General features: G+C 34.0%; 1 protein-coding gene and 3 long non-coding RNA genes across 7 annotated transcripts; all 4 read right to left on the minus strand.

Annotated features, from left to right (window-relative positions):
* Positions 1 to 1,475: 1,475 nt before the first annotated feature.
* LOC146945063 (putative germin-like protein 2-1) lies at positions 1,476 to 2,297 on the minus strand. Of its 3 annotated transcripts, none has more exons than XM_085748823.1 (2): positions 2,192 to 2,297; positions 1,476 to 2,002 (listed from the first exon to the last, which is right to left on the minus strand). In XM_085748823.1, the coding sequence occupies exons 1-2, from the start codon at positions 2,295 to 2,297 to the stop codon at positions 1,476 to 1,478; spliced, it is 633 nt and encodes a 210-aa protein (XP_085604949.1). The 3 variants fall into 3 exon arrangements, with proteins under 3 accessions (XP_085604949.1, XP_085604950.1, XP_085604948.1); XM_085748824.1 differs by having other exon boundaries at positions 1,476 to 1,993; positions 2,186 to 2,297; XM_085748822.1 differs by having other exon boundaries at positions 2,186 to 2,297.
* A 330-nt stretch (positions 2,298 to 2,627) lies between these two features.
* Positions 2,628 to 3,900, minus strand: LOC146945064 (uncharacterized). The gene is made up of 3 exons (XR_015028153.1): positions 3,578 to 3,900; positions 2,819 to 2,960; positions 2,628 to 2,656 (listed from the first exon to the last, which is right to left on the minus strand). It is a non-coding gene; the product is annotated as an uncharacterized LOC146945064 (long non-coding RNA).
* A 14,529-nt stretch (positions 3,901 to 18,429) lies between these two features.
* Positions 18,430 to 19,140, minus strand: LOC146945065 (uncharacterized). Its single transcript, XR_015026218.1, has 2 exons — positions 18,731 to 19,140; positions 18,430 to 18,635 (listed from the first exon to the last, which is right to left on the minus strand). It is a non-coding gene; the product is annotated as an uncharacterized LOC146945065 (long non-coding RNA).
* A 3,268-nt stretch (positions 19,141 to 22,408) lies between these two features.
* On the minus strand, positions 22,409 to 24,416 carry LOC146945066 (uncharacterized). Of its 2 annotated transcripts, none has more exons than XR_015028154.1 (3): positions 24,314 to 24,416; positions 22,676 to 22,989; positions 22,409 to 22,573 (listed from the first exon to the last, which is right to left on the minus strand). It is a non-coding gene; the product is annotated as an uncharacterized LOC146945066 (long non-coding RNA). The 2 variants fall into 2 exon arrangements; XR_015028155.1 differs by lacking the exon at positions 24,314 to 24,416 and adding an exon at positions 23,164 to 23,696.
* Between the last annotated feature and the right edge of the window lie 641 nt (positions 24,417 to 25,057).

A 25,057-nucleotide genomic window follows, 5' to 3' on the forward strand; every position in this document is an offset into this window, starting at 1 on the left:
TATGTCCTATCACATTGCAGTGGTTAGGCTCTTAAGAGATTAGAATTAGGCTCTTAGGAGATTAGAAATAGATTTAGGATGTTATCTAATAAGCTTAAAAAGCTTGAAAATTATTGTAATGTATTGTTCATATATTAATAAAATGAGTTTTTTTATGTTTGTGTCTTTTTATTTATGTTTTTTATTTTATTCGCAGTTTATTTTACGAATTGTAGAGCTTAAAATTGCAAAAGTTCTGCTAAAATACTAATCCGGATTTTAAAATCCGGAGACATCTGAAAATTACTAACAATACATTCCGGATTACGAAATCCGGACTAGGGGTAAAATTGGAAAAAAATAGGGCGCGCGAGGAAAGCCATAGGATGGGAAAAGTAACACTCTTAGAAAAATTGAGAGCTCAAATGCATGCTAGGAGTAAAGTGATTTTCCTTACTTCATTCAATGATCTAGTAAATTATTTCTACAGGTAGGTAGTCACCGTCATAAGCTAAGCTATGTCTGTTATAAGATAGAGTGACTTGCATAACAAGTAACTGAATCTAAGTAAACTTCTTTGAAAAGTATAACTACTTCTAGTTGTCTTTATGAGTCTCATCAATTTGTGAGATTGAGTTATCTTCACTTGAATCTAGCTTATGTAATATTGCTAAAACACTCTTAAAAAAAAAATAAGAAGGTGTAAGTTAACAACTTCACATTTGGTAGCTAAGAGGTGTTAACTAAGATTTTGTTAGAAACATTCAGGTAGTTTTGACTGTCACTTGTTACTTGCCGGCGGGTGTGGCAACCACAAAATGACAATTTTTTCCTTAAAATAAAATTTTAACCACGACTTTGGCCATAGAAAAAAGATTAATGTTATAATTCAAAACAAAAATGTAATACTCCCTCTGATCCTTTTTATAAAAGATAAATTGGTCAACTAAAGTTGATGTATTTGGTTCATAATGTGGACCAAATACAATAACTTTTGCTGACCAGTTTGTTTCTTTAAAAAAACGGAGGGAGTATCTTTAATGAAATTTGATCAATTTTAAATTGAAAAATTTACAAAAAAAAATCTAAACAAATTTTAAGTAAAATATTTGCACCCACACTCTTAGTGCATGCTCGGGCTTCATAGTTTATGGAATGTAAATATGACCCAAAAAAAAAAATCAATTCAAGTTTTGGATTTTTTCTGTTATTTAGAGGATGGTGCAGTGAAATGAAATAATCGATACTTGGAAAGAGGACAACAACAAAATCTGAAATGAACAATTGATGCTGGGAGATGGAACAACTACAAAAATAAGGGAAATACTTCAAATCTTTTTTAATTAATATCACATGAAAAAACAAAAAGAAACGGTAGATGCCCACACTTTAAGGAAAGAATCAAATGAATGATAATAAAACAACATAGGAAATAAGGAAGACCAACAAATGAAACATACAAACAAACAAAAACAGCTGAATTCCCTCCCAATATTCTAAAACTTGGACTGCATGTAATTGATGGCAGTCTTGTCCAATTTAAAAGACTTAATGAGAACTTCGCTAGCTATTTCAGGTGTAGCCCCAAACACTGCATTGCCAATAGTTATAGCTCCTGGATTCTGGCTACTAAGAGCAGCAATGGCAACAACATTGTCATATCCAATATTTCTTTGATAGTGAATGAGACCTATTGGAAACACAAACACATCTCCCTTTTGTAGAACTTTACGAAAGTGGCGGTTTTCTGGGTTTGAAGTGATGAATCCAACTTCGAATGTACCTTCAAGAACAGTGAATATTTCGGTAGCACGAGGATGTGAGTGAGGAGGGTTAACTCCCCATGGTGCTATATCGATACGAGCCATGGAGATTCCCAATGTGTTCAATCCTGGTAGCTGAGCTGTAAATACTGGAGTTACTCTTGACCCAGCAGGGTTTGTGGTGTTGCCAGCTATGTGAAGGCCACTAAAAAGGAAATCATTTGCCTCAACAAGTTTAGGATCCTTGCAAACTGAATTCCCTTACATTGTCACAAATGATAGTAGAACAAAAGTGTTAGAATCTCAAAGAATTTTCCGAGTATGATGCATGAAAATATTTAAGAGGAGTTTCAAGAATATATAAATTTTAGAAGAACAAAACGTGAATTAGATGAATTGTTGTTAATTAAAACAATGCTCGTGTGTGTGTTTGTTAATTATACCTTGGCCTATTGGATTTGTCACGCAAAAATCTTGGAGAGTAGTAGCATCAGCTGCAAAGACAGTTGATAGTGAGAGAGCTAAAACAAACAGCAAGAATGAGAGATTAGCCATTTGACAAGAACTTTGAAACTCAAAACTTGCAAGCCCTAGAATAACTTGAAGATAGAAATTTGTACTATGAATTGTGGTATTTGTGGATGAATATTGGCATCGTATTAAGGCCTATTTATATTGAATTTGTACGTGGGGTTGCATTAAGGCATACGTACCACTTATAAATCTATAGAAAATGTTGGTTGCAAGCACAAATATGCCGTCCTAACATAAAAATGAAATGGTCATCTTTGAACTTCACCAAAGAAAGAAATGGGTGCTGCCATTCGGCTAGTCCTTCACTATATAATCTTAATTGATTAATTTAGCTTATCAACATCTAACACTCAGTGGCGGAGCCAGGAATTTTCGAGAGCCTGGGCTAAATTTTTACCGCGAATTTATATATGACATAATATATATATATATATATATATATATATATATATATATATATAAATAGTTATAAATGAAAATAAAAGAGGTTCGTTATTTTTTCAACAAAAGTACAATTTGAAATAAGAGAGAAGAAATATAACCTGACAATAGCGTGCTCTTTCCGCGACCTCTTTTGCAGTGGCGGAGCCAGGATTTTTGTAGAGCCTGCTAAACATCGATTCACATTACGTGCTACACATCAATTCACATTACTTGTTCTATCAACCAAAAACCTCCTCATCTCTGCAAGTTTATACAAAAGATAACATATCACATATAAGAGTTTGAAAATTTAAGAAGCATTATTTCAAGCATTATCACATATAACAAGCATTATAACCAATTAGCACACATGACACAACCTTACAAGTATTATAACCAATTAACCAATTAACACAAAATTTAGATATCAATTCTCTCAACAAAAATCACACAACCGTATAAGTATTAAGTAGTATAATACATTAATACTAAGTAGTATAAGTAGGATAACCACACAATTTACAAAATTAAAGTATTTAACAATTAACAATACTAAGTAGTATAACCACACAACCCAACCGTATAAGTATTAAGTAGTATAACCAACAATACTAAATCACCCGAAAATCCCACAACCGTATAAGTAGTATAATTAATTAATTATAACCACACATCCGTAAGTGTCCCTTCTCTCCACTCAATCACACAAAATGCACAATTCTAAATTAGGGTTTGAAAAATCAAAATTGGGGATAATCAACAATACTAAATTGTGGTTTGGAATTTGAATAATCAACTCATTGATTCATCCATTAACAAAATAACAAGCAGCAATAAAATAGAACAAATACAAAAAAAAAAAGATAACATAGACAAACCTGAAGGAGAGTGGAGGAGAGGAAGGTCAGAAGGTGAAACAGAGACAGAGAACAGAGACAGAGACAGAGAGCCAGCGGAGAGTCGGTCTGAAGGAGAAGAGTTCTGCCCTTTTTGTATGCAAGCTGAAACAAATAATTGATGTTCTACCTAATTTTGTACGCAAGCTGAAACAAATATCTTAATTCTGCCCTTTTTTTCTTTTTTTTAAGGTGGGAAATAGGCTGATGGGTTGGGCTGATGGGTGGGAAAGCAGAAGCAGAGCCCGGGCTAGTGCCCAGGCTAGCTGGGGGGTGGAACCGCCCCTGCTAACACTTCCATTCATCAAGAATATTTGAAAAAACAGCATTGCTATTCAACCCGAAAAAATCCATCCCGAGGGCATCACGAATTAAAAGCAACCAATGAAAACTTTGATTTTTCCACAATTCATGGTAGGTCAAATGGAAATTGGAGGAAGTCAAAAAAGGGGGCTGTGTGGAATACACGCTCGTGATCATTCGGGATAAAACCTGTCGGGAACTTTAGCATTTTTCTTGAAAAAATAAATGTGAGTAGATAATAAAATAAGAGTAGTTTGGACTCCGGTCACCAAATGGATGACAATGGTTTCTATTTTTGGATGACAATGGTTTCTATTTTGTATTGGAGCTATTGTTCGCATCCAAGAGGACAATAGCAAAATAGATAGTCTTTCTTTTTTTATGAAATTAAAATGCTATCCAATGCGCGTTGATTTTCTACGTACACGAAAGATCGAAAGTATATTATTATTTTGTAGTTGGAAAAATGTAAAAACAAAGCTAGTTTACTTGTTTGTAATCATATTATAAGATGAAGTTGCAACGATCAATTAGTGGTGAATAACCTTTGTCGGTTAATTTGTTGAAGACAAAAATATATTATTTTCGTTAGGACCATGACATGACCCGTACTAGTTCACCACCCAAACCCGAAAATAATTGTCAACCCCAAGTCCCATTCACACAAGAATTCTGCTCTTTACCCAACACTTTTTGCTCGTTCCCAACTGAAAAGACAATAATACTCATGCGCGAGTTAACTCACACACCTTATAGTTCCTGCGTGACTTAAGTCACGCAACGTGACACTAGCGTGACTTAACTCACGCAGTGTGTGTTAAGTCACACAGATTTCACGCAGGGGTATTTTCAGAAATTCAGTTGGGAACGAGCAAAAATTGTTGGGTAAAGAGCAGAATTCTTCACACAATAGGTTTACCTTGACCCAAAAGTTCATTGCTATATCCAACACAACCCAAATCCAACCTATCTTCCTAACTAAACATAGATCTTCTTCGCCTTTTCCGTCAGCCAAACATTATTGTGCACTCTCATACTACCAAACACCAAAGAATTCTGCTCTTTACCCAAACGGTTCTGCTTATTCCCAAAGTAAAAGTCCATAATGCCTTACGTAACTTAACATACGTTAGTGTATCTTGTACGCATGTTAAGTCACGCTACGTTACTCAACATGCGTTAGTGTAATATGAACGTGACTTAAGTCACGCATCACTTAGCACTAGCGCAAGTTAACTCACGCTGGTTGGTCGGTGAAGAACAAATGTTTTTCCAACTTTGGTCAGCTTTTCAACATTAAAGAAACGAAAATTGCTGTTCACACATTCCATATGGCTGGGACACACATGTAAAATACGCTTTTGCCCCCTCGGCAATTAACTGCCGAGGAATTCAAAATGCGGCTGCAGTTAACTGCCGAGGAATTCCTCGGTAGTTAACTGCCGAGGATTATGTTTCGTCAGATGAAACAGGAAACCTGCTCCCCCTACACACTATTTTCATCAACTTCCATACCATTTCATCCAATCCCCCCAAATCCAATAATTTTTTTTCATCAAATCTTCATCCAAATGATTCAAGCATCAAGAATAGGAGCTATCAACACACTCTAGACGTAAAAAAAACAGGTATTGAGCATTTTAATCGATTTATTTTTTGGTTATTGTATGGGTATCTACGTCAGTCACGTAGAACTCTGGCATGGGGAATCTCGGTAGTATACTGCCGAGGAAAACCTCGGTACCTTACTGCCGAGGAAAACCTCGGTAGTTAACTACCGAGGAACACTTAGGGAAAAAATTTGGTGCGAAAAAATGGCAGCTACTACCATTTTTTCAAAAAAAAAATTTCTGTTTTTTTTTTTGTTTTTTTTGTTTTAGTTCATTATGGCATTAATGTTTATGCATTAGTTAGTTGTTAATTCATATTTATGTGTTGTTTAATTATAGTAATGACCGAGAACGCGGAAGATGTTTCGGAAGAGACAAAACGTAATTTTGTCCAAATTTCCGGAGATGTCAAGCCGCCTAAGGTTGAAGTCAAACCAAACATTGAACAAGCTTCTAAATATGTTAGCCCCGGTGTCGTCCCACTTCAAGCCCACGAAGTGGACACGGCTAGGTTTTTTTCTGACGACATTAAGTTTCAAGATAGAGAAGAATTGCTTGGGTGGGTACGGTGTCAAGCAAATAAGGCGGGATTTACAATTGTTACACAAAGATCAAGCTTGATCCATCCAATATTGCGCCTAGTGTGTGAAAGGAGTGGAGCTCACAAAGTGCCTAAAAAAAACCAAAGCATGCGACAACGGGCTCAAGAAAATGCGGGTGCTTGTTCATGATTAGTGGATATCAAAGTACGCAAACAAAGGAATGGGGATTGAACATTCTTAATGGAGTTCACAACCATGCGATGGAGCCGGCTTTAGAAGGACACATTCTTGCCGGTAGATTAAAGGAGGATGACAAGAAGATTGTACATGACTTGACCAAGAGCAAGATGCTTCCAAGAAATATTTTGATACACTTGAAGAACAAAAGACCACATTGCATGACAAATGTGAAGCAAGTGTACAATGAACGTCAAAAAATATGGAAGGCAAATAGAGGTGACAAGAAGTCGTTGCAATATCTAATCTCGAAGTTGGAGGAGCACAACTATACTTATTACTCAAGAACACATGGTGAAAGTAATACAATCGAAGATATCTTTTGGGCTCATCCAACATCCGTTAAGTTGTTTAACAATTTTCCAACGGTTTTGGTTATGGACTCCACCTACAAAACCAACTTGTATAAGATGCCAATGTTTGAGGTAGTTGGGGTAACTTCGACCGATTTGACATATTCGGTTGGGTTTGGATTCTTGATGCATGAGAAAGAGGAAAACTTTGTTTGGGTTTTAAAAATGTTGCGTAAACTTCTTACTTCAAAGATGAATATGCCTAAGGTGATTGTTACCGACAGAGATGGGTGTTTGATGAAAGCGGTTGGAATTGTTTTCCCGGAAAGTTATGGTATGAATTGTTACTTTCATGTGCAAGCAAATGTTAAACAAAGGTGCGTCTTAGATTGTAAATATCCTATGGGAAAAAAGGATGGGAAAGAGGTGAGTAATCGCGATGTTGTCAAGAAGATCATGAGGGCATGGAAAGATATGGTTGAATCGTCCACTCAAGAGTTATATGCAAATGCATTAGTGGAGTTCCAAGATGCTTGTAGTGATTTCCCACCTTTCCTAGCCTATGCCATGACCACCTTGAATGAAGTGAAGGAGAAAATAGTGAGGGTATGGACAGACCGTGTGTTGCATCTTGGTTGTAGATCCACCAATAGGGTAGAATCGGCTCATGCTTTGGTGAAGAAATATTTAGACAATAGTGTGGGTGATTTGGGTACTTGTTGGGAGAAAATACATAACATGTTGTTGCTTCAACACACTGCGATACAAACAACCTTTGGTCAGAGCGTTACCGTGTTGGAACATAGATTCAAAGATGTCACTTTGTACTCCGGCTTAGGTGGTCATGTGTCTAGATATGCTTTGGAGAACATTGCTATGGAAGAGTCACGTTGTAGGGAAACGTTGTGCATGAACAAGGAAATTTGTGGTTGTGTTCAAAGGACATCTTATGGCTTACCATGTGCATGCGAAATTGCAACTAAACTCCTTGAAGAAAAGCCAATTTTATTGGATGAGATACACCACCATTGGCAAAGGTTACGCATGGGAGAAGAAAGTAATGAACTTGGTTTTTCGGTGGATGATGAGTTGAAGGGTATTGTAGAACGTCTCAAGAAACTCCCTTTCCAAATGAAGCTTGAAGTCAAGGAGGCTTTGCGGCAATTGGCATTTCCTGAAACCACCATGATGTCTCCACCACCACAAAAAGCAACAACCAAGGGAGCCAAGAAAAAAGTGGACATTGCGAGGTCTAAAGGAAGAATTACATCCACTAGCCGGATCCCTTCTTCTTGGGAGGTTGTTGATTCCCAAAATCCGGATAGTCAACCGTCACCATCACCAACAACATCATCATATAAAAGGAAAAAAGGTGCTCGTCTTGGTAAAGCACCAATTTCCCCACTTCCACCACCTTCTCGGTATCCAAAGCCTAAGGCTATCCCGGTTATGAGGCCTATTGATTATATGCCACGCTTCATGCTTCCATTTATTGAAAAAGTGGTGGATGTTATTGGCGATGGACATTGTGGATTCCGGGCTATAGCCGAGTTCATGGGCTTAACCGAACAAAATCATCTCATGATTCGTACACATCTTATTCAAGAATTAAAAGATCATAGAGATGATTATGTTGAAGTATTTGCGGATGAGGATCGTTATAACTACATTTTAAATGGCTTACATCCTCCCGCAAATACAAAAAGTTGTGCACATCTTGTTGATAAGTGGTTGACTTTTTCGGACATGGGGCACATTGTTTCCAATTATTACAAAAGGTGTGTGGTTGTGTTGACAAATCTTGAACTTGGTAACTCGGAATCTTTTTTTCCACTGAGGGCCACCACCGCCGGGTAAGCAAAAAACTCCCATCATGTGCCTTGGGGTAATTCCTAATCACTTTGTGCTTATTTACTTGAAGAATGGTTGTCCACTACCTCCATCATCTACGGAGTGGCACAATCACAAGAAACAAGATGCGGTGACTTGGGAAGATGAGTATTTGGATCAACATGAGTTGTTCCGAAAGCTCATGGCTATTGAAAGTGGAAACAAACCGCCGAAACCACAAAAGGAATCAAACAAAGCGGCGCCTATTTTGTTGGACACTCCCGAAAAACCAAAGCAACAATTTGAAGTTATTGCGGAAGATGAGGAAGATTTTATGTCACTTGATCTTCTCCAATCACTTGGCAATTAACTAGGGATTTTTTTGTCGGTGTTAGTCCTTTTTTTTTGTAGAAATTACACCGACGTATATTTTGGGGTCAAAATTGTAATGCCAATTTTTTGTGGCCAATATATAAGTAACATTATGTAAATGATATTGATATATATGATAATATGACTTTTATTGACTTGAAACTAGTGCAATACTTATTTATAGCTTATTAATGTTTACGCATTTGATTTATTCGTTATTACATTCCATTTAATTTTGTTCTAATCTATGATTATTTTGTTAAAGCTTTTGTCAAGTGAAACATGTCAGAGGTTGCAAGAATTGAAGGTCGTGTTAGGTATTGCGCGTTTAAAAAGACGGTTAAGGTTATGATAACACCGACGGACTCTATTGATGATTTGAAGACACAACTTAACACTTATTTTGAGCATCTTGGTGAAAATCAATATACACGTCACTTGTCTGCTCTAATGCCAATGATAGACCTATGAGAAGATAGAGATGAATTCGCATGGAAAACGGCAAGCTATATGCCTTGGCTTATTAAAGACAATAGCGACGTCGGATTTATGTTTAGGAATATGGTGGAAAATAATGTATTATATATATATATGTTCGTTCCATATGCAATTGTAATGAATGTAAGTGGGGATTTAATTTAATGATGTGTAATGATGTGTAATGACTTGTAATGTGTTGTTTGATTATGGACACTATGTTCCGTTTTGATGAATTTCAAACTTTTGTGTGGTTTGAACCAAATGTCGGTTTGATTTAATTATGGACATATGTAAAAGATATTGTATTTTTCTTGTTTATGACCGAGTTTCATTGTTGTATAATTTGAATTGCATATGGAAATGCTCTGGTAAAATTACAGGTAAAAACTGGCCGAAAAATGGCTTGGAAATGCTTAGCATTAATGCAGAACCTGCTGTCTGCATAAATGCTTTCCTCGGCAGTTAACTACCGAGGAATTCCTCGGCAGTTAACTGCAGCCGCATTTTGAATTCCTCGGCAGTTAACTGCCGAGGGGGCAAAAGCGTATTTTACATGTGTGTCCCAGCCTTCTCTAATGTGTGAACAGCAATTTTCTAAAGAAACACGTTTTTTACCACTTTCACGCTTTTTTTTTACCATATTAATGTTAGATACAACCTAGGTTCACATTTCTACCTATAAATACCCTCACATACTTCCCATATTCCTCACATTATCTCCTCCCACTCTCTCCCTCTAATTCTCTTCTTTCTTTGTTTTTTTTTTCAATATTCTCTTTGGGGGTAAAAAGTGATCAAAATTCGTCGGGGTAAAATAGCGAGTAGCCGACTTGAGGAAGTGATCGACCCTTGGGATAATTTTAAATCTGCTTTTTTAACCGCAGAAATTTTTTACCGTGGGTAAAAAGAACTTCTTGTGGTAAAAAAAACAGATTTAAATTTAGCCCAAGGGTTGATGATGTATTTTCCCCAAGAAGGCTGCTCACTATTTTACCCCACGAAGATTGTTCACTTTTTACCCCAAGAAGGATAAAATAAGTAGATTTAGTGAATAAGTTCAAAATTATTGTATGAATAATTGTAATGTAGTGTAGTGCATTACAATATCTCATTAACAATATCTAACCCCGAATATAAGAATATCACATTAAGAATATCATTGATAATCTTTTCATTGATAATTGTAAAGAATATCAATGTAATGTAATGTATGAATTATCAATAAAAAGTAGTGCATACATTAATCTTTTTACCCCAAGAATGGACTAAATTATTCTTTATTTATATTTAGTCCATTTGCTTTTATTAATTTAGTCCATTTAATTTTATTTATATTTGTATTTGTATTTATTTAAAGAATAATATCGAATCAATAATGTAGAATAATGTTAACAAAATAATTTCGGAAAATGTTAATAAAATAATTTAGAATAAAGTTAAGAAAATAATTTAGATTAATGTAAACAAAATAATTTAGAATAAAGTTAATAAATTAATTTAGATTAATGTAAACAAACTAATTTACAATAATGTTAAGAAAATATTTCAGAATAATGTTAATAAAATAATTTAGTATAAAGTTAAAAAAATAATTTAGATTAATGTAAACAAAATAATTTAGAATAAAGTTAATAAATTAATTTAGAATATAGGCCTTAAATGTAACAAAAAAAAAAATGAAGGCCTAATTGAAAATTATTTAGTGCATAGGTTTTATATGCACTAAATTCAGTCAAAAACAGTAAAAAAAACGTGTAAAACACAATAAAACCATGGTTGAATAACCGACCAAAGTCCAACAAACGTGTTCTTGAGTTGTGACCACCGGCCTAACTAGCGTGAGTTAACTCACACTAGTGTAAATCCTGGGCGTGAGTTAACTCACGCTAGTGTTAATCCTGGGCTCAAGAACACGTTTTTTTTGACTTTGTTCAATGCATTTTAATTGATTTTACACGTTTTTGATAAGTTTTTACACGTTTTTTGACCCTATTTATGGTTGATATAACCTATGTTACAATCTCCCCCTATAAATACACCCCTAAACTTCCCCATTTCCTCACACCATCTCTCATTCTCACTCTCTCCCCCTATGAATCTTCTTCTTTTCCTTCTTTTTTTCCTTCTTTATTTTGGTGTAAAAAGAGAAAGAATGATAAGTAGTGGGAATGCTGGAGAAAATATAAGTAGTGAGTAGCTTTCTTGGGCAAAAAACCACATTGGGTAAAACTAAATGTGCAGATTTAGTTTTACCCCAGGAAGGTTGGTTTTCTTGTGGTTTATTTTTAGTTTTACCCCAGGAAGATAGGTTTTCTGGTGGTTTTTATTTTTTCGCAGTTCTAGTTTTACCACATTGTAAATGTAATAAGAATTATATTAATAAAATGATATTTTATATTTATTATTTTTGTTTCTTTATTTTTGTTCATTGTCGCATTTATTTTACGATTGCGTATTGAATTAATAAATTCAAATAAAGTAAATTAGAATAAAAATTGCGATAGTTAAGTCACGCTCATCTTATAACTAACGCGTGACTTAACTCACGTTCACCTTATAACTAGCGTAAGTTAACTCACATCACGTGAGTTAACATGCGTAGGGGCATTATGGACTTTTACTTTAGGAGTGAGCAAAAACATTTGGGTAAAGAGCAGAATTCAACACCAAAAACCACATTAACATACAACCCATAACATGGATATTTGCTTTACCCCTGAGCTTGTGCCTAAGGAAAGTGGAAAATTAGACCATACCACTATTTCTTCCCTTCGACCCCCAAATTAAATTTATTTGATTTGGTCCCTACTTGCTCCGCTTGTTGTTAATGAATGCACTAGTTTGGTTGTAGAGGAGCGGAAAGCAAGCTCTTTCTTTCCCTTATAAAGATTGTTTACATGTTTACGACCTTCGTTTTGTTGCTCTTCTTGAAACTCGAATAAGTGGAACCCGTGCTAATGATTTCATCAAGTATATTGGTCTTGATGGCACTGCTACTTCTGAAGTTATATTGGTTTCAATGGAGGTGTTTGGTGTTAATGGAACCCTTCGCGCATCCATGTCACTAATACATCTTGTTCTCGATATTGTGTCCACCTTCATTTCAATGCTATTACCTCCCAATCTTTGGTATTATCAATTGTATATGCCATTGCCATAGAGTTTCAGGAGTTTCAGAAAATATTTGACGAGCGAGCTGGGCGAGAATCTGAGCAGAAAGTCCAGTTTTACATGATTGGAAGATTCGATGGAAAAAAGCGAAGTATTCCAGAGAAGTTCTAGGGAGATGCAAGAGCATATTTGGATGAGTTGTATTTTCCCTTCATTTGAAGGAACATCAAATTCACTAAACGAGCATATTGCACTAGGCGAAATTGCACTTTGTCACTTGTATATAAATAAATGTAAAAACTTTTTACAACATATCTGATCATTACTAGACTCTATTTTAAGATAAAATCAATGGAGATCATGGTTTCACTGTTGGAGGTCGTTTGGAGTTTGGATTCAAGCAACGGATGCTTCTATGTCTTATTTCTTCTCCTATCTATTAGTTATTTACACTATGGGTAACTAAAATTCTCTCTTATGTTGGGATTTGGTTTAGTTAGATAGGACTTCAATGTAAACTCATGGTCTAATTGATTATATATAATCTCTATTTCATTATGTTGATGATTTATGTTTGTTCTTAATGCTTTTTTCGATGTACAGTCACAAAATGATATTTTAATTTAGAAAGTGCGAGAACTCGACTTTTTATCTAAGGTAGTGGCGGAGGTACTTGGGGGCTTTAGAGGTCATGATTCATTTGTTTGGTTAGTCTATTGTCGTTTTCGTGTGCGGTGTGTCCATGGAAATATACTTTTCATTTCCAAATTCTCTTTTTGAAATAAATTTCAATGTTGCATACAAAATATATGGTTAAATTAATATATTTTTAGTTTTTACAAAATCACGAGCTTTCAAGTTTAGTCCATATTAAATGTTAAGCGTAAGTTTAATCCTCCATAATATTGCGCTTTATAAGAATAGTCCTATCTTGAAAACTTTTTAATAAACGAATTATTTTTAGTCCTTAAAATAGTCCATATAAACGCAAATAACGACTAAAAGTGAACAATTTTTTTTTAGGGACTAAACTTAAAAATGTATGATTTTGTAGGGACTAAAAACATATTTAACCCTAGAAAATATGCACTACTTTTTTTTTGTATGTTAACTATATTTACCTATTAATGACGCTCATACTAAATATAGTTATAAATTTCTTTAACAAGCAAAAAAATATTAGTTTAGGATTTCTTATATACCTTTTATATTTAAACAATTATTCTTTTAATCAAATTATGTTCTTTGTGCTCGGTCTTGATAACATGAAAAATACACCATTTAAATAGTTTGATTTGCACTTGTTTTAGAGTAGTTTATTGTGTTTTGCATGGTTCCTGGTTGGCGTTTTGTTTGCATTTCAGGTACTTGAGTGTTAGAGGGGAAAACGAAAGAAATAGGCTATAAAGGTCAAATCCCAGGAGTGATGGGCGTCCTCCTCTTCTGAAGACGACCATCAGCGGTAAAAGATAAAATATTGAGGGAGGCGTTAAAAACGTCAACGACGTTCGTCATGGTCCATGACTGGCAGACCGTCATGAGCCATGACTAGCAAACCGTCACCAACCATGACGCCCGTCATGAGCTCGGTCTCTGTTTTTCCAGAATTTTCTCAACAGCATGTTGCATGATCTCAATCACTTCCACCCGAATTCTACATGACTTCAGCGCACTTTTAGAGTCCGAATTAGCCTATAAATAACATGGAAACAATCAGGAAAAGGCATCCAAGTTACCTTGTACACAAATATTGATCAAACAGTTACTTTTAAGCAATTTTAAGTTCTTTATTGCTATTCTGCTCTCTTATTTACGCGATGATGCTGCTGTTTTGATTACATCCATTCTACTTTTGATTTATGTGATTGCTACTGTTGTTTCATCGTTATTCTTTAGCATTAAAAGTTTCCATCATTTGCCAGGTTTTATTTTCTTCATTGCTTTTAGTATGAATTCATCAAAAGTATGTTAAGAATATTATTTCACCATGTCTGAGTAGTTCTCATTGAGTCTGGAATATGAGGACCATCGTACAAACGATGCTCCAATAGATTGTACGTTAAATAATTGAAATGCGGAGTGTATTATTAGCCCGAAAATTATGTTCTTCAAATTAAAAGTTTACTATGAAAGTAGAAACACCGTAATACCTATTTCAACTCGAAAGAGTGAAAAAGGTATCTGACTTTAGAAAATTCGGGAATTAATTTCTGAACATCGAAAGCACTTTTTAAATTAATTTAGAAAGTACAAAATTGCAAAAGGAGATTTTTGAATTATAATCTTGCACACAAAAGCTGGCGATTATAAGTTTAAAATCCGTTAACGGGCGCGCGAAAGCCGAGGATACCTTTAAATTGATTTTTTATTTAAAAAGACTTTTTCCGTGTAAGAACTGATTATTTTTCAAATAGGACTTCGAAGATGTAATTTGTACCACACAAAAGCGGGCAATTACAAGGTTGGACCCCTGGCACCGTCTGCATTAGAGTAAGTGGTATCTTTAACTTCATATTTTCCCGCGAAGAAAATAATCTTGTTTTAATTATAAAAATATTGTTTTGTGAGTATCAACGGTCGACGAGAACTACATTCCGGTCTCTCGTTATTATTATTGAATTAAATATGCTACTTTATTTTTCTACGCAAAACCAATTGTTTTGAATAGCCTTAGATGTTAGATAAACATAGGAACAACACAAAGTGATAGGTTTGATTGGTCTTATAGGATTCGAGAACATTTTATACTAAAACCGATTTAGTCGTTCACTTGAGGCATATGAGGTCTCCCTGGCTTTAAATTCCTAGCTCCGCCCTTGGTCTAAGGGGTATTAAATAAACTCATTTGTTGATGCTAGTTGCTAGACATAGGGATAGGTTTACAGTCACATATACACTATCTAATTGTAATGCCATTGAACCAATTAACTGAGCGAGACATCAGAAGTTAATTGGTACAAAGGATCTCGTGTCGTTTTCCAGACATGAAAACGTGCAATGATAATATCTGCTATCCTTTCACAAACGCTAACTGAGAGTCTGATATAACACTGTCGATAACCCTTAAAACTAGAGGTTAAAAGAATTTGTAAAACTAGGATGTAACCCTTTCAGTGGTAAACTTTAATCAAACCACATAGAGGAGAAAGTCAATTAACTTGAATAATATTGAGAGCTTTACTTGGATGAATTGAAAATTGCTTACTTAATTAGGTTCCTCTTTTTTATGTTTTTTTTTAGGGTTCTTTTTAATACTTAATATATACCGGTAATACATCAAGGGAATACAAACTTTTAGCATCATTTTTTCCTTTCTGCTTTTACCTTTATGTTAACTATTTTATTTACAATTTAAAATAATAGAGATTTTTTTTTTAGAGGAAAATAATAGATGGATTTAAAATTAAACAAAATAATTTTGTCTAAAAATTCCATAAAACATCATGGCAAGTAGCTATAATTCACGGAACACTTATATTTGGACACAAATCAGACACCATATGAAATACAGTAATTCACCAATGGTAAAAAAAAATCATCCACAAAATCACACGGGAAGATATTCTTCTAAAAGAGTGATAATATATTGGCCAACTTAACCCTAAAGCCTTCATATAACCTTGTGATTTTCAAAGCCAGCTAGTTATTGCATTTTCAAAATCTGACTCTTTTCCCAGTCATTTCATGCATGTGAATCGTTTTTGTTGTTGTACTCTATATGCTTTCCTTTTTGGTCCACACCAAGTTGTGGTTTGGAGGACTATGCACTTATCCTGTTTCATATACTATCAATGTCTTCCTAGATTGTGAGAGTTAACTTAAAATCAGGATCTGCAGAAGCAACGTGGCACGATGGAAGGGCAACGTGGCACGATGGAGGTTTCAGTTTTTTGAGGCAAGTCACTGGAAATTTCGTGGCACGATGGGGTCGCATCGTGGCACGATGGTGCGTTGGCAGCAAATAACAGAAACGTATTTTCTGGTGCAGATTTGTTCCAAATTTTAAGCAAAACTTTTACTATAAATATAGACCTTGTATCAGACTAGAGAGAGAGAGATAGAGGGGCTGAAATAAGGGTTTAGAAAGGCAACAACAAATCTAGGGTTTGTGTAGAGTTTGTCTCTTTGGAACAAACACTAGGGTTTGAGGGTTGATTCACCTTGGGAAACACTATTAGGATTGAGTCTCTTGGTTACGGGAAGAGGCTGGGATTTGGGTAGAATTAGGCGGGAGACTTATTCTTGTAATCCATCTCTTTTGTAACGTTACTCATCATATAGTGAAACGGAGGGCTGCTCTCTCCCCCAGACTAGGTCAATTTGGACCGAACTGGGTCAACAAATTCTTTTGTGTTCTCTTCTTCTTTTCTCTCGCTGTTGTTTTCTACTTTTGGCTTGTGATTATAACTGTTCCATACACTTTGATTTTGGTTGCTTAATTATCTCTTGCTCCACACATCAAGTTGTTATTGGTGTGGTTTTCTCATTGGAATCCGCAACATAGATATTGAAGAATATTAACTAAACACTACCAAAAGTAAATGCAAAATGTCAATATTTTAATGATGATTAGAGGTCCTAAGATTATTAAGCTGTTATACTAGTTAAGGTTATTCCTTAATATACTAGGAGTAGTACTATACAATACTAGTAAAGGTTATTCAAGAGAGAAGAGTGAAGAGATTTTTATTTTTGAAAAATATAGTGGCAAAACTCATATCAAATGTCCCTATAATTTTTTATCATTTGAGTTGTACTTTGATGAGTTGTGCAGAGATATTGCTAACACTTAGTTTTTAAAAATGTTAGGAAGGAATTTGAGTCCATATATATAACACTCTATCTCTCAACTCTCAAATTTGCATGTTTCTCTCTCAAATCACTTGATTACTCTATTTAAATTCATCACTAATTTCTTTATCTCTAATTTAGCGATAAAATTATATGCGACTTTCACATTTTTCTTCTCTAAGTTTCAAACTGTAATTTTATTTTTCTGGAATGGATTGGCAATTACTATTTCTTTAGCATAGAATTAACTAGACTAAGACGTGACTACATAATGAAATAAAAGAAAATTGTTTTTACACGCCTATCAACCGATCACATGCACTTCAAAACACCCAAAATATCCTAAATGACCATTAATTATGTTTGAGGAATTTTTTAAATCAATTAAACTGGTTTATAATATGATTTAACCGATTTAAAAAGTATTGAAAAACAATTAGCTATCGTTTGTAGCGAACAGTGGTTAATTACCGTTCAATGAACGGGAATAGCTATTTGCTATTTGTGAGTAATTGTTAGGTACCTAAATAACAATCTTCGAAATAAAAACATTGTTTTCTATTTGTAAATAACGGGTTAGATTGCCTCAGCGAAATTGCCAAATGGCCCAAAACTAGTGTCGTTTAATTCTTCAACATTTTTTTTAAAAGAATTTAATTATTCAACTTAACATTGGTTTTCTTGTTAAAAAAAACTTAACGTTGGTTTTCTTGTCAAAAAAAAAAAAACTAACATTGGTTTTTTTTAATAAACCAAGAACTTAACATTAGTTATCACACATTTTGCTTGTCAATATAATGTTTGACCGTGAATCTACAAGCAATTCTTTATCCACTCCTTTCTAGAACGTGTTACACATGAGAAATTCTAATATTGTCACAAAACTAAACAATATTGTTTGGTCACACACACATTAACAAATATTTTTTTAATGATAGAAGGAAAATTGACAAAAAAATAATTAAATATTTTGAAGATAATCTCTTCATATCAGTGTGTCTAAAAACTATTTATTTGGTTTTGTGACCATGGAAGAATAACTCGTTGCACATTTGGAAAAAGAAAATTTTGAAGTGTATGTCACTTCTAAATTTCGATGTAATGTTAAGTACTCATTTTTTTCTTTAAATATAAGACTCTTCCTACGTGTTCAAATGATTGCACAAAGAAACTTTCGCACGGTAGAAGGCGCCTACGTATTCAAATGATTGCACAAAGAAACTTTTATTGATGAAAACAAAACCCCAAATTATGAAACTAAGAAATGAGAAAGAATCAATATACTGGTTGATATACGAAATCAATCAATTACAAATAATATATTTATTTATAGCTTGACGTACACAATCTCAATTATCATGAGCACATTTTATTTTGTAGAGTTTCACATAACATACAAATTATTAACTTTTAATTATTGTAGCAAACTCTCCAAGCTTAGATCAATTTATGTATGAATTTCACGAGCAACCTACAAAGTAAATGAAAAATATAAAAAAATTGTCAAAAAAATAGATTCTTATAAGAAGACAATAAAAGATGAAGATGAAGTAAAAATATCGATACCTTTGCAGATGTTAAGGATCCCTGCAATGTTTTTGTTTTGACCGACACCGAGCATCTAGCCAGACAATCTTTCATGCACGACTCAAAGGTTATTTTCTTTTGTAAGTAACATATTGTCCTACACCTTGCATCACATGGTGGTTTTGTCAGCTTAATTGATGCAAACTCTTGAGATGATGTGATGGATTCAAGCTGTGTTACAACTAGTATGAAAATTAACATAAAAACAACACATTTTCTTACTGGTGTGGTGATGAATTTGGCCATGGTTTTATGGCTTCTTTTCTCTTGTAAAGTTCTTTGGTGTCTTGAAGAGAAATAATGGCTTGAGTGTGATATACTGGTATTTCTATTGTGTAGGTCTGGTCATCCTGCCAGTAAATATATTAAAGCTAGGGTTGGTTATTGTGTACGTCATTCGTGCATAAATATTTAATACGATTTCTTTTCGAAGGAAAATATTTAATACGATTGGAAGTCCGAACTTATTTCTAGTTTTGTGCAAGATGTCTCTTGTCCATCAATTGCAGTAGATAAATTGATGTTTGTCTATTTTTGTGTTAATGAATTTCACACACATTGCACGAGATAATCATAGCCATCCATCCCCTACCCATGCATGAATAGCTTTTTCAACACAACCAAAAAATTGTCCCTTTACCTGATGGTAGGTCATGTAGGACGGTATGGGACTAATAAATCGTCCCAATTTATTACTAAGGACTAACGAAGACATGTCATCTTACATTATTATTAGCATGTTTTTCAATAGGTTTTACCAGCAAATTAGAGGAGTATTAGAGCAATTATATTTATGATTTCGGGACATTTGTAATGTTTTCTATATTTAAGTTTGTAATTATATTTTTCCCAAACAAAGAAATATCATGCATATCGTCAAACAAAGCCCATGTTTTTCCTTTGGAGGTGGGTGCTTGTTGAGGAGGTGGGTGCTTGTTGGGATGTTTTTCCTTTGGAAGCAACCTCTGTTTCACGGGTCCATGTTCATCGTCACTTGCTCTTGTTGGCACTTTTGGGTTATTTAGGTGTTTAAGGTGTTTGGAGGGTGCGAGTCCCATTGTGTTTGAGCCTTTTCCTTGTGACTAGTTTGTTGTTTGCACCAATCACATATCATGTCTATCGTCTTACATATTGTGTGCTGGTGTCCGGTGGGCCGGTTATTTTTGCTTCGAGATCGGGAGTTGGTGTCTGGCTGCAATCATGTTTGACTTGATATGGTGTTCTCTGGTGTACCGGGGGCAAGGGGTGCCCTGCTGATTTGGTTATAAAGTCTGGTGGACCGATCACTTTTGATTCGAGATCGGGAGTCAGCTCTTTGTCTCAAGTTGGTTTTTGGGTTTTTGTTTTGTGCTCTTTCGGTGGATCAGAGATCGAGAGGTTGTGGAGGCTGCATGTTCATTTGGTTAGGAGCTTTTCGAATGTGGCTCAGTTTGGGTGTTGAAGTCTGTGAGTTTTATTTTAAGGGGTGTTATTTGGGGGTGAGTAGTGACGATGGGTGGTTGTGGATATTGTGTTTATAGTGTTTGTTTCTGTTAAGGTGTATGTCTTAGGTGGTAATGTGTTTTGGTGGGTTTATCTTCAGGGGCTTTGTTTGGGGGTTATGGTGTACCGTCTATATGCGGCACCATTTGTATCTTGTTTCGTCCATACCTTGCGTCTTGCAGGGATGGACGTTTAATAATATTTGCTGATTAAAAAAAAATATCGTCAAAGTAAGACATCCGAAGATTTGTGAAAACCTTGGAAAGATGGAGATTTGTTTTGTATGTAAAACAATTGATGCATTGACGTACGTACTCAATAAAAGTAATAAATCACATTGATGAGCTTTAAGTTAAACAAACTATTACTAATTACTCCGTTCCTTTTTAAGCGTCTCTTTTAAACAAATATTTTGTTACTGCTCCCTGCCTTTCAAAATACATGCCACATTTTTGCAATGTGCACTATTTACATGACTTACTTTGACTCTACTTTTTAACTAATATATAAATACAAATGTTGGTATGTAAGATGTTATTTGATTTGCCTCAACAAATATTTTCAAAATATTAAATTTTCATAATTTTTTACTTTAGATAATAAAGATATTAACGGTCAAAGTTGTGGACATGTGTGAAGTGACTGCGACATGTATTTTGATATAGAGGGAGTAGTATTTAACACTTACTTTCAAAATTCAATGTAACATTAAATATTGTTTTACCAATATTATCATTAGTTATTTATTGCAGATGGAGAAATATATGAAATGGGATATTAAATGAATAAGGTTATAACAGTAAAAGTATAAATTATTGTATCAAAAATAATAATATTTATTAATTGTCTTGGTTTGTGTAAAATATCAAAAAGTGATAATTAAAAAAGAACGGGTGTAATATTTTTTGGGAATTATGTATTGGAAATTGTACATATTTATTTTTGTCTTCGTGAGCTTAGCTCAGTTGATAAGAACAATGCATAAAATATGTAAGGTCTGGGGATCGAACCCCGACCACCACAAAAAAAAAGTACATATTAATTTCTCAAAAGATCGACAATTAATTTTTCTCATTCAATATTTTATTTTGAGGAATTATTAATATGAGCACACAAGTTAGCATGCCTTATTTTTTTTCACCAACTCTCAAAAGATCGACAATTAATTTTTCTCATTCAATATTTTATTTTGAGGAATTATTAATATGAGCACACAAGTTAGCATGCCTTATTTTTTTCACCAACATGGAAGTACACCTTGGATGACAAGTGGTTCTGTCAGCTTAATTGGGGAAAACTATTTGAGATAGAGTGATGCATTCAACTTGTGTCACGAGTAACATAATACTACCTCCGTTTCAAAATACATGTCCAAGTCAACCACTTCACATATGCCAATACATAATTTTGATCGTTAATATCTTTAATTATCTAAAGTAAAAAATTATAAAAATTTAATATTTTGAAAATATTTATCGAGACAAATCAAACAACATCTTACATGCTAATATTTGTATTTATACTTTAGTTAAAAAGTATGGTCAAAGTAAGTCAAGTGAATAGTGCACATTGCAAAAATTGGACATGTATTTTGAAACGGAGGGAGTAATTAAGGTCTTGCTAACCAGTGCTCTCAGAGCAATGATTGATGAATCTATAAATAGAAATTTTATCATGGAAATATAAGATATTATTTTTGATAAAGTAATTATTACACAATTTTTTCATAAAAATTTACTTATTTTAGATGTTTAACCATTGTCACTGGGGCACCGGTTAGCATTTTCCTAATAATTAACTTCAACACCACACATTTTCTTACCATGCTTATTATTTTTTTTTTTTATGTGTGTTTTATCGGTTTCTATAACTCTTTTTTATTTGGTCTTGTGACCATGGAAGAATAGCTTGTTACACATTTGCAAAAAGAAAATTTTGAAGTGTATGTCACTTCTAAATTTCGATGTAATGTTAAGTACTCATTTTTTCTTCAAATATAAGACTCTTCCTACGTATTCAAATGATTGCACAAAGAAACTTTTGCACGGTAGAAGGCGCCTACGTATTCAAATGATTGCACAAAGAAACTTTTATTGATGAAAACAAAACCCCAAATTATGAAACTAAGAAATGAGAAAGAATCAATATACTGGTTGATATACGAAATCAATCAACTACAAATTAAAATATATTTATTTATAGTTTGACGTACACAATCTCAATTATCATGAGCACATTTTATTTTGTAGAGTTTCACATACCACACAAATTATTAATTTTTAATTATTGTAGCAAACTCTCCAAGCTTAGATCAATTTATGTATGAATTTCACGAGCAACCTACAAAGTAAAAGAAATATATAAAAAAAAAAAAAATTGTCAAAAAAATAGATTCTTATAAGAAGACAATAAAAGATGAAGATGAAGTAAAAATATCGATACCTTTGCAGATGTTTTTGTTTTGACCGACAACGAGCATCTAGCCAGACAATCTTTCATGCACGACTCAAAGGTTATTTTTCTTTTTGTATGGAACATATTATCCTACACCTTGCATCACAAGGTGGTTCTGTCTGCTTAATTGATGCAAACTCTTGAGATGATGTGATGGATTCAAGCTGAGTTACAACTAACATGAAAATTAACATCAAAACAACACATTTTCTAACTGTGCTTATTCCCATAACTCTTTTCGAAATGTATTAAAATTATCAGTTTTCTGATAAACACTTCGTCTATTAATTCGATGGTGTTCCCTGCATTGTATGAAAGTGGAATCAAAATGAAATGCAATTATGGTAGTTGAGAATGGCATGGAAAAAATTATAAGAAACATGTAAAACATAAACAACAACAAAGTTTAAAATTGTCTAGTAAAAATACTTGCAAGACTACAGATAAAAACTATGCAAACTATAAGTAAAACTAACCAGTAGAAATAAGAATTGTGTAGAAAGCAAAGTGATTAAAGGGAATTGAGTGTTGTGAATAGATGGTGAAGTTTAACAGATAGAGTTTGGAATTTATGTCAGTGTTTGAGAGAACTTAATTAACCAACCAAAGTAATATTCCCATACGCGTTGATTGATTAAAAGATAGAAATAAAACAAACAAAAAAAAAGTGAAAAGGCAACAAAAAAAGAAGTTTCTGTGTTTGGAAAAGTTGACAAAGACACACATGACATGGAACTAATTATGAAGATAGCATTCATGTCTTATTAGAATGTCCAGGTGCGATGCAAGTGTGGCGGGAGGTTAACTTATGGGATACTATTGATAGAACTCTCCGTCAAAATTATAATATGGATGCTTTGATATTTTCTCTTCTTGACCAGCTGCCTTCTGCGCAAAAAGAATTGTTTGTGACGATCATATGGAGCTTGTGGAAGCGTAGGAATTTAAAATTATGGCAACATCAAAATGAAACATGTCTGCAGGTTGTTGAACGGGCCCGACACCTCTTAGATGATTGGAGAACTGCCCAAGAAGTCAGATCGCACAAAGCTACTGACACCTCAGCTCAGCCGAACAGTGTTATTCGTGGTCCTGTCATCGAGTGGACAAAGCCGGCATATGGTAGGTACAAATGTAATATTAATGCCTCCTTTTCCGACTCTCTGAATATGGTAGGTATTGGCATATGTATCCGTGATGATCAGGGTGAGTTTGTCATGGCTAAGACAGATTGTTTCTCTCCTCTTTGTGATGTTGATGTCGGCGAGGCTGTTGGACTTCACACGGTGCTACAATGGGTGGCTGATCTTCATTATGATCATGTTGATTTTGTTTTGGATTCCAAGTCTGTTGTTGAACGTTTTAATTCAAACCTAGGTGATAGCAGTGAACTAGGTTGTATCATTCAGGCTTGTAGGCAGTTGTTTGATTGTAATTTTCAGAACTCTCATGTCCAGTTCAATAGGAGGCAAGCCAATGGGGTCGCTCATGAATTAGCTAGGGTAGCCTCATCTCATGCTAGCTCCCACGTTTATGATGATGTACCGTCATGTATCCGTAACTTACTAGCTAATGAAAAGCATTGATATTCTTCCCTCAAAAAAAAAAAAGACACACATGACATACCTGTTGGTTAGAAATTGCAGAGTTTGTGTATGGAGTAGAGAAAATGGATGATGAAAATAAAGAAGAAAGGTTTGTTTGTTGAATTAGTAAAGGAAAATGGTACGATACATACATACTACATATGTTATCATATGCATTAAAGACATCACCATACGTTATTTATTTCATTTATTATTTGTAAAGTCAAGTCAATCATTCAAAACTCTGGTTCCATTCCAACTTGGCGGATGAGGAGCATCTTTGCTTTGTTTTTTGAAGATATTCTTATAATATTATAAATTTTTTAAAAATTTTTATTCAAAAATAGAATTTTACATATGAGTTTACTTTAAAAGATAGACCAAAAGTGAAGATGAAAATTTTTTAAAGACTAAAAGTTGAAGAAATTTTTTAGAGAGACTAAAACAAAAATATAACATATTTGTAGAGATTAAAAGCATACTTAACCCTTTAAAATATTATGGTCGTGAACAATTTATATTTTTTATTTTTTTTATTTTAGGACCTAATTGTCCCTTTTCTGATTGTAGGTATGTAGGGACTAAATCGTCCCAATTTTTTACTAAGGAATAACAATCGTTTTTATTTTTTCTCAAACCCAATAATTTAGTCCTCCTAGTTTAATCATAATTGCATGCATTTTGATGTAGATTTTTGAAAGAATTGATGCATTTAAAGTGCTTTTAAGTCCAAAAAAAAACAATTGTTTTGTACTCCCTCCGGTCCTTATTATAAGAAAAAGTT

The sequence above is a fragment of the Medicago sativa genome, chromosome 2, assembly GCF_051527215.1.
Source record: "Medicago sativa cultivar Bolivia chromosome 2, Bolivia_mono, whole genome shotgun sequence".
NCBI classification, from domain to species: domain Eukaryota; kingdom Viridiplantae; phylum Streptophyta; class Magnoliopsida; order Fabales; family Fabaceae; genus Medicago; species Medicago sativa.